The sequence below is a fragment of the Meles meles genome, chromosome 18 (assembly GCF_922984935.1).
Source record: "Meles meles chromosome 18, mMelMel3.1 paternal haplotype, whole genome shotgun sequence".
Lineage (NCBI taxonomy): Eukaryota > Metazoa > Chordata > Mammalia > Carnivora > Mustelidae > Meles > Meles meles.
Window position 1 is genome coordinate 58,358,099 of NC_060083.1, and position 17,303 is coordinate 58,375,401.

The 17,303-nt window shown below is 56.7% G+C and overlaps 1 protein-coding gene across 1 annotated transcript; it reads right to left on the reverse strand.

Moving 5' to 3' along the window:
- Nucleotides 1–1,680: 1,680 nt before the first annotated feature.
- FADS6 (fatty acid desaturase 6) lies at nucleotides 1,681–16,515 on the reverse strand. The gene is made up of 6 exons (XM_045985018.1): nucleotides 16,281–16,515; nucleotides 15,613–15,779; nucleotides 6,207–6,387; nucleotides 5,406–5,593; nucleotides 4,195–4,374; nucleotides 1,681–3,618 (listed from the first exon to the last, which is right to left on the reverse strand). The coding sequence occupies exons 1-6, from the start codon at nucleotides 16,441–16,443 to the stop codon at nucleotides 3,469–3,471; spliced, it is 1,029 nt and encodes a 342-aa protein (XP_045840974.1). The 5' UTR covers nucleotides 16,444–16,515; the 3' UTR covers nucleotides 1,681–3,468.
- Between the last annotated feature and the right edge of the window lie 788 nt (nucleotides 16,516–17,303).

The following is a 17,303-nucleotide window of genomic DNA, read 5'->3' on the forward strand; positions in this document are numbered from 1 at the left end:
GCGGAAGGCAGACGCTTAACCGACTGAGCCACCCAGGCGTCTCTGCCTTATCTTTTTTTTTTTTTTTTTTAAGATTTTTGTTTGTTTATTTGACAGAGAGAGACAGCGAGAGAGGGAACACAAGCGGGGGGAGTGGGAGAGGGAGAAGCAGGATCCCCGCTGAGCAGGGAGCCCATTTCGGGGCCCATCCCAGGACCCTGGTATCATGACCTGAGCCAAAGGCAGACGCTGGACAACTGAGCCACCCACGCACCTGACTTACCATTTTTTTAAAATTTTTAAAAGATTTTAAAATTTTATTTATTTGACAGGCAGAGAGGCAGTGGGGGGGGGGGGAAGCAGACTCCCTGCTAAGCGCAGAGCCTGATGCAGGGCTCAATCCCAGGACCTTGAAATAATGACCTGAGCCAAAGGCAGGGGCTTAACCCACTGAGCCACCCAGGTGCCCCCATTTGTTAATTGTCTTTTATTAAAGTCTAACAAACAGAAAAATGGACAAATCACAAACATAATACTGACAAGGTATAAACATATAAACCAGCATCTGGTTCAAGAAATCAAGAAATGGGGCATGTGCCTCTCCTTGTCACTTCCAGTCTCTCCTACTGAGAAGTAAATACTCTTCTGGTTTTTACTAAGTCATTGTATTTTGTGCCTGTCCCACTAGACCGGGAGAAAGCAGACTATGGCTTGCAGGCCAAATCCTGCCTACCACCTCTTTTCCTACTCGTGCAAGCTAATGGTTTTTCCATTCTTAAATGGTTAAAAAATTGTGAAGAATACTATCTTGTGGCATGTGAAAGTTACTTAAACTTCAAAAGAAGTTTTATGGGCACACGGTCATGCTCATTTCTTTCCATATTTTCTGTGGCTCAAATGTGCTTTGAGTGGTTGTGTTTCTGTAGTTGTGACTGAGGCCATATGGTCCACAAAGCCCAAAATACTATCTGGGGGCACCTGGGCGGCTCAGTCGGTTAAGTGCCCGACTCTTGGTTTCAGCTCAGGTCATGATCTCAGGGTCATGGGATCAAACCCTGCATGGGGCTCCAAGCTGGGTGTGGAGCTTGCTTGGAATTCTCTCTCTCCTTCTCCCTCTGTCCTTCCCTCCCCCCTCTCAAAAAAAAAATCTTTGCTATAAGTTCTGAAAACATTAGCTGTCATCAACATCAATATTATCACCTCCCATACAGCTCTGTAAATTAGACCTTAGGTCTCTGTAGAGTCCAGGGAGGGCTTCATTCTCTCCTGTCTCCTCCGCCTTCCCTCTCAAGCCCCATGCATTCCCAGCCCACGTCCTTAGTGCATTGTTCTCGGGCTCCTGTGGTGCAGTCAGGTCTGGTACCGGGGCTGTCCACTCCCCACTCAGGCCCGGATCAATAACAATGAATCATCGGTATGGATTAGGATGGTTTTGATCCTTAGCCAGGACTGTGCCATGGGAACTTTTCTGACATTGCATTTTTTCATGTGGAGAATTAGCAGTTTGATTAATCCCATACCCAGACCCGAGGGCCATTTCTGAGCTGCTAATGGATTTCAAAAGAGCAGTAATAACGTATAGCAAAGCAGTAGGCTGGGGAGGCTGCCAGCCCTTTGCTGTTCCAAGGGGACTGCTTGGGTCCAAAACTCGGCTCTATCGGTCCACCTCCCGGCAGGAAACAGATGGCACACTCAGAAAGGCTGACTGAAAAGAGTTTAATGAAGGAACTTTGTACAGAGGCGTGGGCAGGATCAAGGGAATGGGGAAGCACCCCTGGCTACCAACGGCTGGAAGCCATTACCACCCCAGGCCCCGAAGGAGCAGAAGGAGGGAGCAGTTTCAGAAGTAGTGAGAGCCCTCGCTGTAGGAGAGGGCGCCCGGCAGAAGCTGCGGTCTTTTGTGGAGGAAGGCAGGGTGAAGAAGAAGAGGGGGGTAGGGCATAGATCTGGGGGGCAGTGGGGCCACACCAGAGATGGGCTGTCGTCTGGGACCAGGCTTAGAGGACGGCGCGGCCTGCTGTCTCACCCCTCTGTCCATCCCATTTGCTGCATTTAGCCGCCCCACCAGCAGCGCTGGCGTGCCCGCCACCCCGTCCAAAGGCTTCACTGGGAAACAAGGCAGTTGTGTGCTCAGAACATGACTCGCGTGGTCTCAACCAGAGATGATTTTGCCCCCTAGGGGACAGGTAGTTGGCAATGTCTGGAGACGTGTTTGATTGTCACAGCATGGGTTCCTGGCATCCCTGTGGGCTGTTCAACATCCTGGGATGCCCAGGACGGGACCCAGTGACAAAGAACAATCCGGCCATGTCAGTACGACCCATGTAAGAAACCCTGCTTTGAACGAACTGCTCTGGGCTCCTGTCATAGGCCTGGCCTCCTCCTCTGTCCCTTCCTCAGTCTCCAGCTGGGCCCATCCTTGTGCCCTGTCTTTAGGGTGGCCCCCAGCCCTCGCTCCAGGCTGCCCACTTCCGGCTGATTCTCAGTGGTGTCTCTAGCCCCCTGCCTCCCTCCTCTGGCTGGCATCGGTGACACCCTGGATCCTTGCCTCCCTCCCAGGCTGCGGCACCTGTTCACAGCCAAGCGCTGCTCTTGACTCCAAGCCCTTGTACCTGCACCCTGTCCTCCTTCCTCTCCCCTCTAGGCCTGTCTGTCCTCCAGACCCTGAGCCCATCGCCCCCTCCAGCCTCGGCTACTCTCTCAGTAATTTCTCTCTTTGCAGTTGATACTTCTTTCAGGTCTGCCCCTTCTAAACATCATGGAACAAAGCATACTTTTGCTAGAAAGGTCAAGCTCAAAGCTATTTACACTCTTATCTATGCCCTTATTGCCCCTGGAGTGCTCTCCCCACAAAACACATACACTTTGATTTCCCTGATGTTGCAGGTGTTGGGAGCTGCCGAGCCTGTGGCTTGCAGAGGCTTCTCTGGCTGAGACACCCAGAAAATCTGCCAAAAGTAACCCCCCCCCCGTGGCCCCTGGGGAGACGGCTCCTTAGCAGCCAGAGCCTCAAAGGATACAGGAAGAAGCAGTGGCCAGCCAACCGTGGGCTCTCCTGGCTCATGGGAGACCCTAATCGAGGGACTGACCCTTCTCTCTCCTTGGTTCCCCCTGCCCAGGCCCCCCCCCCCATCACCTTCCCTTACCCTACGAGACTCAGACACAGCAGGAGAGGAATCCAGCTGTTTAGCCCTGAGATAAGGTCGGCTGAGGTCCAAACTGACCAGAACACCCAGCCGCTGTTACTCCTTTCCCCCGGATATTCCCTCAAACCCCAGAAAAGCAAGCAAGGCGGGTTACCCCCAGAAATTCCAGCTGGAGCACCCCGCCTCACTGGTCCCAGGGCCTCCCTGTTCCACCACCACCAGCAACCCAGCCACCGCACCGGGGGAGGGCCCAGGCCCTCCTGGAGTGAGGGCAGGCTAGCAGAAGCAAGAGAGCTAGGGTTGGGCCAGGGAGGGGGTGCAGGGTGACCGTGCGGCCCACCCCTCACTGCAACCCCACCAGTTCAGTGATGGGAGGGGTCTGCACCATGAACTCCTCATAGTGACTGAGAAACAGCCTGAATCGAGCCAGGTAAGAGTCCTCGTTGTACGGCAGCTGCTTTTCACGGAGGAACCCGGACACCACAGGCTTCACCTGCCAAGAGACAGACAAGAGGAGGGGCTGCTGAGCCAGGACTGGGGGCAGCCCCCTCCTCCTGCGGGGCTCTTCCTCCTCCCAGCCCAAGCTCCTGTCACCGAGGCTCTGGAGGAGCCTAGGGGCAGGGGGAATTCCTGCCTCTCCCCTCCCAGGAGGCAAGGGAAAGGCGGGGGGGGCTTCTCCCCCACCTCCTCCCCACCAGGGTGCCCAAGTGTATGACAGTCCTCCTTGGCAGAGGGGATAAAAGCTGTAGCTCCCTTTGCCAAGCACGGCCTGCGTGCCCAGCACTTCAGATCCATCTCATTTCACCCTGAAACCCTGCCAGCAAGCACTGCTTTCTCTCTTCACCCAGGCGAGGGAGCGCAGCCTCCTGAACATTCTGTTAACTTGCCCAGAGTCGCAGTGCCAGTAAGGAACCCACAAGTCTGTGGTGGGAAACGCACACCGCTGCTGGCGCACAGGCCTGGCCTTCAGGGGACCTCTGACCAGGCCAGCTGGGGGACCCGGGCTGCACTCCCCTCTGCCCTCAGATAGCCCCTTCGTCGCAAGCCCGCCAGCCCGACCGCCACCTACCTTCAGGCACATGTTGTCAGAGAGCCAGGGGAAGAGGTGGTGCTCCACGTGGCAGCTGATGAGGGAGTGGCCGAAAGCCCAGTCCAGCACGGGCAGCCGGGGCAGGTTCAGCACGCCCAGGCTCATCATGTGAATCCGCCGGGGCTTCCTGTCCCGGGAAAACATGGGCAGCCCGATGTGCTGCAACGGACACGTGGGTCACACCCTCGGCCGAGGCCAGGCAGCCCTTGGCCTCCCTGCCCTGCCCCGGACATCCTCGCCTACCACCTGGGGACCCAGTGGGTCGCTCTGCCTCCCTCACTCCCACTCTGGCGGGATCTGGGGAGGCGAGAGGAGGTGGGGACTCTCCTATCTGTGCTCCGAGCTCCATCTCGCCCATCTCTAGGCCTCTCTCTGCATCTGTACAAGGAGGGGCTTGGCTTGGACACCCCTTTGGACCCCATGGTCCTGAGATGCCCGTGACTGCCCACCGCTCGCTCTCATGCCTCTATGCCTTTGTCTCATCCTGGAGAGACCTTCTCTGCTCTCTCTCTTTTCACTAATCAAAATCCTGCTCGGGGTTCAACATCAAGTTTGTGCAAAGTTTGCATTCAACAAGTATGGAAAAGCGCCTCCTCTAGGGGACTCGGAAGTGATCGGAAGTGCCTGCTGCAGCAGGACAGGCAGGGGGCAGGCGGCCGGGCAGAGATGAAGCCACCACGGGCAGCGTGGCCAGTGCTGGGACTGGGGCGCGAAGGATGCCCTCACCTTCACGCGTCTCATCTTCACGTCCAGGGAGCAGAGACACGTCCCCATGGAAATGGCCCTGGATCTGAGCGCTGAGCCCCCAGCCTCCCATGGAGACCTCCCATCTCCGGCTCCTCCAGCCTCGTGGCCTGCACCGGGGCCTCGGTGATGGCCCACAGCTCATGTCACTTGGGCCTATCACAGTAAGTGTCCGGAGGGCGGGAGATGGGGTCCTAATCACTTGTGTCTCCACAGGACCTCATCAAGTGCCCTGGGCAGAGAAGTTTCTTGACTCTTCCATTCCCGATCCACACGTGAATGGAGAATGGCAGCCAGCAGTGAAGAGAAGCAAACTCTCTACCTGAAACCCAGACTCTGTGATAACCCACAGAGAGGTCGGGAGGGGGAGGTGGGGAGGGCAATACCTCTCTCTCTTTCCCTAGAACCCCGAGTTTAGCCCGCGGTCCGGGTCGGGGAGGCCTCACCTGGAAGATGTTGACGTGAAGGTAAGGGTGGGCCAGCAGTGATCTGGTGACGAGCATGCACAGCAGGGCTGAGCCGGGGCTCCTGAAGCCAGACACGTTCAGAAGCAGCCAGTAGTGAGCGTAGAGGCCCAGGGAAATCAGGCCCAGCGTGCACACAGCAGACCTGAGCTCCACCTTCCTCAGCCGCTCTGCCAGAGGGAGCAAGAAACGGAGTGTGGGGGTGGGGGAGGGGAGGTTCAGATCCCACAAACCCGGCTCCCTGCTGGCCTGTGGGTGCTAGCTAGTGGGCAAACTACAGCGATCTGTTCATCCTCAGCCCCGGAAAGTCCATTTGCCCCTCTTATGAATAAGGAAGTTAAGCAAGTCGACGAAGGCCACTGTGCTAAAAAGCGGTCAGGGCCATCCAGGGCTGGCACCCAGGGCTGGCTGCCCTCCAGCCCCTCCTGCCACCAGATGGTATCCCTCCCGTATTATTACGATCCCTCACATGCAATACAGCACAAGGCATCCGGAAAGCATTTTTACATCTATGACCTCACGATGCCTTCACACCCCCCCTTGAGGACCAGGTAAGAACCCAAGTCAGAGCGGTCACGTTACCTGCCTATGGCCATCAGCCAGTAAGCAGCAGAGCCAGACCTGGCCCTGGGTGCAAGGCTCCTTGCAACCTGCTTGGCTATCTCAGAAAGTTTCTGGTCTTAACTCGGGGCTCCCAGCCCTTGCCCCAAGAGCAGCCTCCAGGAAGGCAGGAAGGGGAGTAAGGAACCCGCTCTGGGCAGCGCGCGGCCCCGGCGTACTCACCGAATGCCACCAGCGGGGTTATGACGGGGATCAAGAGAGGAGCAAGGAACATGTACACAAAGCGGTTGAGGCAAGGCAGCCGCCACGTGCTCGAGTCCCCCAGGCCCAGCACGTTGGTGTAACCGTGGTGCATCTTGACGTGTCCATACTTGGCATACTCTGCGCTGAAGGCCGAGCAGACCTGGAGGAGGGGTCGGAGAGGGCACCGGGGTCCATGGCATGCACGGTCAAGTAGGGCGGACCTCCGCGAGCCTCAAGAACACCCACCCTCCCTGGGATCTTGCGTTTCCAGAGCCTTCCTGCCCTACACCCCCATCTCTCCCAGAGCTAATCGGGCCATCAGCGCTCGGGTATCCGTGATAGTGGAGTGGCAGCGTCCCCTTGGCGTGGCGATGCTGAGTGTTTGCAGGTGGGAGGCCGGCCCCAACCGCCACTCTGCCCCCGACTGCCCAGGCAAGCCTGCAAGCCTCAGGGGGCCATCGGCAGGATCAGGCGCAACGCAGGTACAGCTCCAACTGCAGTGATGTCATGCCTGATGCTCTTAGAAACATCGTGTCGTCACAGGGCTGCTGTGCATTCGAAGCCCCCAGCAGCAAGGGGAGGGGTGAGGAGCGGTCTGTCTGTGAGGGTGGCACCCAGGGCAAGGGGCCCCGGTAGGGGCTGAGTGTGAACGTCTCCCCAGGAGCGACTCATCTGGCACACACCCTTGCCCTTGTGAGATTCTTCCAAACTGCCCGGGAGCAGCCACCGGACAGTGGCTCCAGCTCCGGGACTCCAATAAGGGCCATCATTCTGAAGGCAAAAGAGGTACAAAGGTATTTCTTATGCAGATATAATTAAATTCATATAAATTAAAATGCAGATGTCAGCCTCCTCCCATATTTTATCCAGGCCGTAAGATTTGGCTAATTTTATGGAAGAGGCTGCCCGCCTGTTTCCAGAAGAACATGAAGAGTTTCGCAGTTCCCATCGCAGTGAGCCTCACACCCCGTGTCCTGCGCTTTGCAGGGGCGAACCGTTCCATCTTCCAAGCCTAGCGGGTCAGCGGCCTTATGATCCACCGTTGACAGGAGCAGAAACGGACACAGAGAGAGGCCATATGACCACCCCCGGTCCCTCAGGAAGGTGGCAGAGGGAGGAGTGGAACCCAGAATCCACCCAAGATAAGCCACAAGACCCCCGAGACGAGCCACTGACTACAAGTGAGCAGAAACCCGGGCTTCTGGGTCCAGGCAGCAGGCAAAGCCAGAAGAAGACAAATCGGGGGGGCGCCTGGGTGGCTCAGTGGATTAAGTCGCTGCCTTCGGCTCAGGTCATGATCCCAGGGTCCTGGGATCGAGCCCCGCATCAGGCTCTCTGCTCCGCAGGGAGCCTGCTTCCTCCTCTCTCTCTGCCTGCCTCTCTGCCTACTTGTGATCTCTCTCTGTCAAATAAATAAATAAAATCTTAAAAAAAAAAAAAAAAGACAAATCGGGGACGGCATCATCTCGATGCCCTGTCTGCAGGGACTTTCTCCCTTGGACTGAAAAGACACAGAAGTGTAGCCAGACACTCCCTCTGAAGGACACCGAGGGCCACAGCTAGTGACGTGACTGCCACGGTTTTACAAGAGACCTGCTGCCAAACCAGCTCTGTCCGGCCCCTCGGGAGGCGGAGGCTGAGAAGGTAAGTGTCGACCCTGCTCGGCCTCGCTGTGCAGTCCCCGGCAGCAGGAGGAAGCGCTCTGCTCTCCCACGAGGTCGCTGGCCCAGGCCTGCTGGTCTCCAGGGCACACACCCACGGGGGCCTCATGGGGGGTCCGAGTTACCGCCAGAGGCTGCAGTGGTGGGCTTGGCTGCGGCTGGGGTCTGCCAGGACGTCCTCCGAGGCCAGCCTGCCTCCGTCCAAGGCCTGCAGTGTGTGTTTTGAACCTCAAGGTTCTATCCCATGTAATCGGAAGAAACAACTGTTTTTATTTATTCTTTTAAAGAAATCATATATTTTTTAAAAAAATATTTTATTTATTTATTTGAGAGAGTGAGCACGAGTTGTGGGGAGAGGCAGAGGGAAAAGCAGAGTCCACACTGAGCAGGGAGACTGACACAAGGCTTGATCCCAGGTCCCAGGAGCCAGAGATCATGACCTGAGCCAACGGCAGATACTTGACAAACTGAGCCACGCGGGCGCCCCAAGAAACAACTGTTTTGAATTGCTCCTTCCGTGCTTTTCTGCTTCAAGGGCCCATGGCACCTGCAGGCTGCGTGGGGACAACGTTGCCTTTCCTTCTGGCACAACAGGCTCCCGCTCTGCGCACAGAAACCGCAGCCCACGGCATTCAGAGTAGCGTTGCCGCCAACGACCCCGCGCCTGAGCAGGACTGAGCGTGGTAAGAGCTCGGCCCCCAGAAGACACCCGGGTGGCTCAGTCGGTTAAGTGCCCGCCTTCGGCTAGGGGACTTGATTGGGATCTGGTCCCACATCGGGCTCCCTGCTCAGGGAGGGGCAGGATCTGGCAGAACGTCCTCCGAGGCCAGACTGCCTCCATCCAAGGCCTGTAGTGTGTGTCTTGAACCTCAAGGATCTATCCCGTGTAATCGGAAGAAACAACTGTTTTTATTTATCCTTTTAAAGAAATCATATATTTTATGATTTATTTTTTGTATTTTTTATATTTATCACATATTTTATGATCTCCCTCTCCCTCTGCCTTCCGCTCTGCCTCCTTGTGCCCTCTCCCTCTCTCTCTCTCTGGCAAATAAATAAATAAAATCTTAAAAAAAAAAAAAAAAAAAACTCGGCCCCAGGGACCTGGTGGGGTCCCCTGTCAGCCACTCAGCTACATGGCCGGACCCCAGGATGGAGGTGGGGGTTGGGGGACGAGTAAGCTACATGTGACTCAGCGCACACTTCCAGAGTCTGTGTGTGGTGGGCCTTTTTCTGTGACTAAGAACAGATTTGGGGCTATTTCCATAACACCGGAATTCTTACTCCCATCTGGATGTTCCTTCCCTAAAGGAAAGGAGGGGGTGGGTTTGGGCTGGGGGAGAGGACGGCAGGCAGACGGCAGCGTGGCCCGCGTGCACGGACACCGAAGGGCAGGGGAGAGGCCCCGTGCTGCCCGGGGAGCTGCGAAACAGACGGGCCTGCTCTCCAGGATTAGGCAGAGGTCTTGCCCAAGAGGATTCCATACGGAGACCCGGGGAGGGTCTCCGTATGGAATCCTCTTGGGCAAGACCTTTCTTGCTTTCTTCCTTCCTTTTTCCTTTTCTCTCTCTTTTTTTTTTTTTCAAGCAATCTCTCTACCCAACCTGAGATCAAGAGCCACACGCGCCACCGACGGGACCAGCCAGGGGCCTCAAGGCTGGCACTGCTTCTTGAGGTGGCCGTACTCCGTGTCCCTCAGGTAGACTTATGGGCCCCAATCTCTTAGCAGCACTCAGGTGAGGCAAGCGGCCAGAGTGTGCATGGAGCAAGGGCCATTGTAAGTCCTCCTGCTAAACATCAAGGACCCCAAGACTCTCATCAGTCACTTCCTTCACTTACCTGTCTATGCACTGAAGCCTCCTCAGACCTCTGCCGGTGCCCAAAGACAACGAATAGCTAAGGTAGCAGTTCGAGACAACCTATTTGCTGGATAGGTAATATGTTTACATAATTCAGAATTCAAAAAGCCTGCAGTGACAGGTCTCCTTCCTACCTCACCCCAGGTTCCTATTTTCCTCCTGGAACCTAAGGGAGGCCCTTGATCTCTTACATGTCCTTGAATATTTTTATTAACTTTTTAAAACAGACAATACTCTGCAGGATTAAAATGCAACCTGATAAAATTATGGTGCAGTCAAAGTTGGGATATAAATAGGTTTGGAAGGGAGGGGCAGGACAAGACAGGGGATGGGCTGCGGGCTGCTGGAAAGGGAACAGGACAGGCAGGTGTGAGGGATGGGATCTGGGAAGGGGGAGGGGCGGGAGGAGCAGGAAGGATCAAGGGCTATGACCAGGTTTCTGGGGGGAGGGGGGGACAGGCAGCTAGTGTGTGGTGGCTGGTGGCCTCACTCCAGAGAGGGACACAGGGACGAGGGGGCAAAAAGCATGGACCAGATGGGAAAGAAAGGCGCCGGGCTGTCCCTGGGCCAGCTGCTCTCAAGGAGGACAGGCCCTGGGCTCCCTTTGGCCCCTCTCTCACTGCTCCCCAAGAGCTGAGCAGCTCCTTCATGTTGGCTTTGGGGGGGGCCTCTGGGGCTCCCGGGGGCTCGGCAATAGTGTGTCAGATAGTGTACAGGACAATCAGATAAATTCAAATTTCAGAGAAACAACCAGTTCTTTTCTCGTAGAGGCACATCCCAAATGCACCCCTGACCTCTACGCACGAGTTGCCCGTCACACACACACACACACACACACACCAGTCACAACAGCAAAGATGTCTGGAGATATGGCCTCGTGTCCCTGTCATGCCCTCTGTGCTCACAGGCTCACACCACCTGCTCCCTGTCACATTCCAGCTGCCCCGTCGCGGGCTGCACCACGAACCCCGAGCCGAGCAGCCTTGGCCAAGCGGCTGATCCTCCCAGACCCATGTTTCCACATCTAGGAAGTGACGGTAATAACAGCTTCCACCTTACGGGGAGGCGTGCCCACTAAGTGCAGTCATTCATGTGAAGTTCCCAGGAGGCGCCCAGTAAGTGTCCGCTGATATAATCAGGATTTTTATTATTTCCGTGTCATTCATGTGTATCTGTTTCCCCACCTGACTCAGAGCCCCTGGGGAATGAGAAGCAGGTCTGGGTCACCGTTGTGTCCCCAGCACCCAGCGGAGGGCTTAGCAGGGAGGAGAAGCCCAGTGATGTGGGGAGCACTGCTCGGCCATCGCCACTCAGCCTGGACAGACGCTGTCCCAGCCCCCGAAGCCCTTTGCAGCTGGGCAGCCACTGCCGGGCCTCCCTCTCCCTGAGCCCTTCCCTCAAGGCTGCAGTCCTCACCCTCGGGCTGCCATCCACACTCACCTGGGCCTGCTCCAGGGTCCTCTGCCTCTGAGGGGCCCATATGGGAGCCCACCGCGGGCCCCACCACCAGGAGCCGGGCTTTACAGACCTGCAAGCGTCGGAATTGCCATGAGACCCCCCCCCTTCCTAGAGTCCTGGGGCTCATCCTTGAGGGAGCCACACCCAAGCTGGGGGCGGTGAGGTGGGGGGCTGCTTGAAACTCCATTTGGCAGATCTACACATGATAAAATGGCGGAGACAGACAGACAGACAGACACACACACACACACACACACACACATTTCCTGGTTTGGCTACTGAAATATACTTTCACTAGTGTCATATATAAATGTAAATGTTATATAAAAAGGGGCGCCTGGCTGGCTCAGTGGGTTAAGCATCCAACTCTTGATTTTGGCTCAGGTCACGATGTGACGGTCATGGGATCGAGTCGGGCTCCATGTTCAGCGCGGAATCCGCTTGTCCCTCTCCCTCTGCTCCTCCCCCCACTTGCTTGACCTCCCTCTAAAATAAACAAACAAACAAAGAAATACATAAAGTCTTTTTAAAAAAAAGGAGGGGGGGCACCTAGGTGGCTCAGTTGTTAAGCGTTAAGCGGCCGGCTCAGGTCATGATTCCAGAGTCCTGGGATCGAGCCCCACATCGGCCTCCCTGCTCAGTGGCAGGAAGCCTGCTTCTCCCTCTCCCTCTGCTTGTGCTCTCTCTCTCTCGCTGCGTCTCTCTGCCAACTAAATAAAGAAAATCCTGAAATAAATAAATAGATAATTTTTTAAAAGATTATAAATGTAACTAGTGGGGGAAGCTGGGTGAGGGTGCACTGGACCTCTCTGTCCTATTCTTGCCAAGTCCTGTGAATCTATAATTACTTAGAAACTAAAGTTTGTGGGTTTTTTTTTTCACAAAAGTGTATTTTGTACTACAGATCTAGTCTTGCCCTCCAAATAAGTTTTTTAATTAAAAAAATTAAAAATTCATCGTCGGGCATACTCAGACTAACACCCCTCAAGGTTCAGGTACAGACAGAGGAAAGGTTAGGGAGCCCAGAAGAAAATGGCCACACTGAGCTTGAGAACATTCAAGAATCAGGACCAGGCTGGGGCTTCTGAGCTCTGTTTCCACCACTACACGGGACCCCAACGAAGTCCCCTGTGTGATACCCCCTCCCCCAGGGCAGAGCCAGGCTCCCTGTGCTTCCCGTGGACCAGCTGTGACTCCAGGCCTGCAGCACAAAGGCGACTTTAGAAGGCGGGTTTGAAGTTGAGACACACTAAAGAATTTAGTGACTCGCTTGACCTGTTCCTCCCCACTCAGGAAGCATCTTGATTGCGAGTGAAATACAGGGAAGTTCTTAAAACCCTCTGATTTGGGGGCGTCAATGCTTTCCAAGCTGCAGGATTTAAACCAAGGATGGCCCTGCCCCCCTCCACCCTGCCCCCGCCTTCCTGGGGAAGTAGGACAAAAGGAGCAGGTGCTCCTGCGGGGAAGGCCATGGCCATCAGTGGACGCAGGCTCACTAGCAAGAGAAATAGAACTTTCTCCTGCAGACCAGAAGTGGGTCTTCAGAGGGAAGGTCACTGCAGTGTGGGCAGCTGTGTATGACTGAGGATACCTCAACGAAACAGCAACTAGAATGTCCCCGCCCTGTCCATCCTGCCCGCCCCTCCCCCCAGATCCAAGCGGTCAGAAAGGGCCTGGCCCTTGTCCCGCCCCTGGCTCAAGCCAGCAGACCCTGCGAGAAACCTGCCCAAAGCTGGGTGCCCAGGGACACCAGGGACACCCGCTGACTCCTGGGGCTCCAGACCAGAGAGCTAGATCATTCTGTAGTGATGATGGCTCCTGAGGGTCAAGGTTTGGGCAGAGCTCAGGCAGCCGATGAGAGAAGGATCAAAGAGTGAAGATAACAGAACGGCAGAAGTGGGGAGTCAGGAGTCCCGGGGAGCGAGAACTTGACCTTAGTGCCATGCGGAGAACGGGGGGAGGGGGGCCAGAGCCTCAGCAAACAGTGCCCTCAGCACGCGCGCGCACACGCACACACACATGCCCACACACTCACACACTGGGTCTGTCCAGCTTTGCATAATGCATGAAGCTTTCTGTTCAACACAAACAGCACTAACGCACAGGAACAACAGACCGCTAGCCCTCTCCTTGCAGCGGACCTCATGTTCCCTCCAGAAAAAATAGAGCAACCCCAACATTCGGTGAGAATCCAAGAGTCAGGCCCAGGCCCTAAATCCAGATCTCCATGGTCCCATTTAAGCCTCACACGGGCTCCACCAGGCCAGTGATATTATGATTCCTGTTTATCAGATGAAGCCAACCGTGAATTAAGTAGCTTGCCCCGGGTCAGCTGGCCGGTAGGGCTGCGCGTGTGGCTTCCCCCACAGCCGTGCCCTAAAGCCAGCCCCTGCCTGGCTGCTGAGCCCAGCACCCTCCCTGAGAACCCCACTTGCCCCACTAATGCCAGCGGTAGGGGGAGTCCCCTGCCCTACACTGGAAAGCAGACCCTCCCCAGGGGCGTAGAACCACACAGTGTGGGGCAGAAAAACACATCCTGCTTCAGTCTCCATGGGAGGTAAGAACCAAGCCTCCCCCACCACAAAGGACTCCCAGGCCTCTAGATGGTGACCCTTCATTAGCCGGCTTTCCCTGGACCTTGTCCCCACGTCACCTGCAGAGTCATCATCCACTAATACTGATGAAATGCCCGCTGAGAGCTCAGCCCCGTGCCAAGAACTGAACCTACAAAGAGGTAAAGATGAGGCCACCGCCCTGGGGCTCGTGGGGACAAGAGAGCCTGCAGTCACCAAGCTGCCTGAGTCAGACACTGATTACACACCAGCTCTTCCGCTGGGGAACCTGGGGAGTAGAGTGGCCGAAGGGCAGGGGGGCTCTCCTCCAACAAGCCCGGGGCCTCCAGGGCATTCAGCTGCGCTGGGCACTTTGAGGACACAGTCATCTCTCTGTACCGCCAAATCCCCTGTTGTAACTTAGTCCAAAATCCACAACACCTACTCACCATCGCTGCCCCCAGGGCTCCTGGCACACAGGACAGCTTTGAAAGGGCCACACAGAGTTCATTCTACCCGTGGTGTCCCCAGCTTCTCCCCTGCCCGTGACTACAAGCTATGGGACATCTGACCCCAAGCTCCAGGCCTCAGAGTCTAGGGAGCAGGGCTTCCCTGGGAAGGGAAGCCACTTGAAGTGGACCCTGAAGATCGGGAACCTGTTGGGCTTCTCTTGTTAGCACGTTAGAAATGTGTGCAGGTGGGAGAGGAGGGGAGAGGAGAAAGGGGGAATGGAGAACCCTAGGTAGGAAATGTGTAACTTTATGAAATGTCATCTGTGGGTCTGCACGTGCATGCAGAGGCCTTAATAAAGTCATATAAAGTCTGGGAAGCCTGGGTGTCTCAGTCTATTAAGCGTTTGCTTTCAGCTCAGGTCACGATCTCACGCGGGGTCTTGGGATCGAGCCCTGCATCGGGTTCCCTGCTCTGCAGGGAGTCTGCTTCTCCCTCTGCCTCTGCTGCTCCCCCTGCTTGTGCTCGCTTTTTCTCTATCTCTCTGACAAATAAATAAATCAAATCTTTTTAAAAAAAATTTTTTTTAAAGATTTCTTATTTATTTATTTATTTGACAGAGAGAGATCACAAGTAGGCAGAGAGAATGAGAGGGAAGCAGGCTCCCTGCCGAGCAGAGAGCCCGATGCGGGACTCGATCCCAGGACCCTGAGATCATGACCTGAGCCGAAGGCAGCGGCTTAAACCACTGAGCCACCCAGGCGCCCTAAATCAAATCTTTTTAAAAATTGTATCAAGTTACTATTTGAGCTCATTGGTCACAGTAAGCCATGGCAGAAAGGACAGCTTCTGGTGCCCGCGCTCACGTTTGCTCCTAAGGGACCTGCGCGGCCCGGTGAGAAAGTACCTGGAAGGGGGTGAGGAGGGGGCAAGTCGCACAGAGGAACCAGAAAGTCCTGACTCTGATCCAGAGAAAAGAACAACCTGGCCAGAAGCCTCTGGCTTTGTCCGTAGGGGGAAAAGGTGAAGCAGAAAGAGGAGGGAGCGGTGCAGAGGAAGCAAAGGTCAGGAGAGCAGAGGGCTCCTCAGGCTGGCTCTGCCTTGCCAGGCGTCAGAGGGGTGCACGGTCCAGAGCTGGGACGCTGTCAGGCCCCTGTTCCCCCTCCCTGTCTGTCAGGGGTTCACATTTTACTCCCTGACTGTGAAACCAGGGGGCCTCAAAGGTTGTAGCCAGGTCCACCGGGTCCTGTGCCACAGAGAGGCAAGGAGATGCCCTCCCGGAGAAACAGGGGTGCCCAGGCCAGGTCCCCTGACGTAGGGGGACACGCACCCATTTCTCATGCAGCTCTCCGCCCCCCAGCGTCGATGGCCTCTGCCCTCTCAGGGCCAGCCTAGCGAGGCTCACCTCCACAAAGAACAGCTCCCAGATCTTGCTCCAGGCTTTGGACTCTGTGAGCGCCCCGTGAGTGGCCAGGTGGCTGCCCTTGACAGTGAGCGTGTAGTGGCTCATCCCCAGGATGGTAATGCCCAGACCGAGGGCCATGACATGCTCAGAGCGCAGGCATAAGAACCCTGTATGGAGGAAGCGGAATGGGGATGGGGGGATGGGGGTAGGCAGGGTTTTCCTCCAGCTCTTGGAGATCTGGGACCAAATACCCTGGCCCCCACCCCTACAGCATAGGCCAAAGGGGGCCAGGGGCTTGGGGGCTGCCACAGGCAGAGTGAGCCAGGTCCCAACCAGGAAAGGTCCAGGGGAAACCCCATCCCTGGTGTCCCCGTGGAACATCCTCCCCTCCCCCAGTCCCTCTCATCCCTCTCAATTCCCCCTCCCCCCAACCCAACCGCCCTTCAGGTCCTTGGGCCTTCTCCCTCCTCCAGTGACCCCTTCCTCTGGGGACGAGGGCAGCACACTGCCACCAGACTTTCGGATTTGGGATGAACCCCTCCTTCCTGGGGTCCCCGGCACGCACCATCTCCTCCATGCCCCAATCCCCAGCCTCTCCACCACCCTAGCCCGCACCCTGCTCCGCGGCCGCAGCCCGGCCCGCTGTCACCCTGTCCCGTGCTCCTCACCGGCCGGCAAGGCGAGAAGGCTGAGCGCGAGGATGGCGCAGTCCACGCCGTGGCGCTCCCACCACGAGCTCGCCCTCTCCACGTCCCGGACCAGCGCCTCCAGCTCGCCCAGCAGCGCCTCGCCCCCGCCGTTCCCCAGGGGGCCGTCCCGAGCCGCCTCCATGGGCTCCGCGCGCCCCGCGGCCACCAGGGCGACCCAGGAGGACTCGGGGACCGTCTGCGCCGCCCCGCGAGGCGCACGGCGCGAACAGGGGCGGGCCGGGGCGGAGTCACGCGCCAGCCGGGGACACCCGCCCTCGGTGTCACGGTGCGTGCTGGGCACCCGAGCGCCTCCTGCGGCGCGCGGCGGCCACCCAGGCCGACCGGGGTCTCCTTCCCCGCTGGAGAGACCAGAAACGCCGCAGGAGGAGCGGGCGGATGCGCGCTGGCGAGGAGCGAGGACCAGCCGGGGCTGGAGGGAACGCGGCGACCCCCACGGAGGAGGGTGGCGCGGAGACCCCCACGGAGAGCCCCCCAGGGCCTTTTCTGACCGCCTGACTTCAGACACCTTCCTCGCGTTCTCCCGTCCCCGTACTCGCACCCTCTCGAGTCCGCTGTAGCATTTTTATCCCCCCAGCGGTGTATTTTCTTAGTAGCGCTTAGCGGATTCCACATGCGACCTGGGCCTGTCTCCACCCACGGGCTGGTGTCTGCCGACCCTTACCTTTGCCGCTCTCGCTCAGGCTGCGTCTTTAGTAACCAGAGCGGTTCTTGGCACAGAAATGTTCTTGAATTTGTGGGGCAGAAAGTTCAAGGACTCACTCTCTCCAGACAGATGGGGTGTGGGGTCCCTCTGGTCCTGGACTTTAGCAAAGGTGACCCATGGAGAATTGGCTGTCCAGTCCAGCAGAGTGAGAAGCTCTAAAAGGAATAACCACAGAGAAAGGCATAACTCTAGAGAAAAGACACTCAGAGGTCATCATTCCAGGTGGATTCCTCTGCAATTCCACTAGCTCGGGGGGCGCTCAGGGTCATGCAAACAGC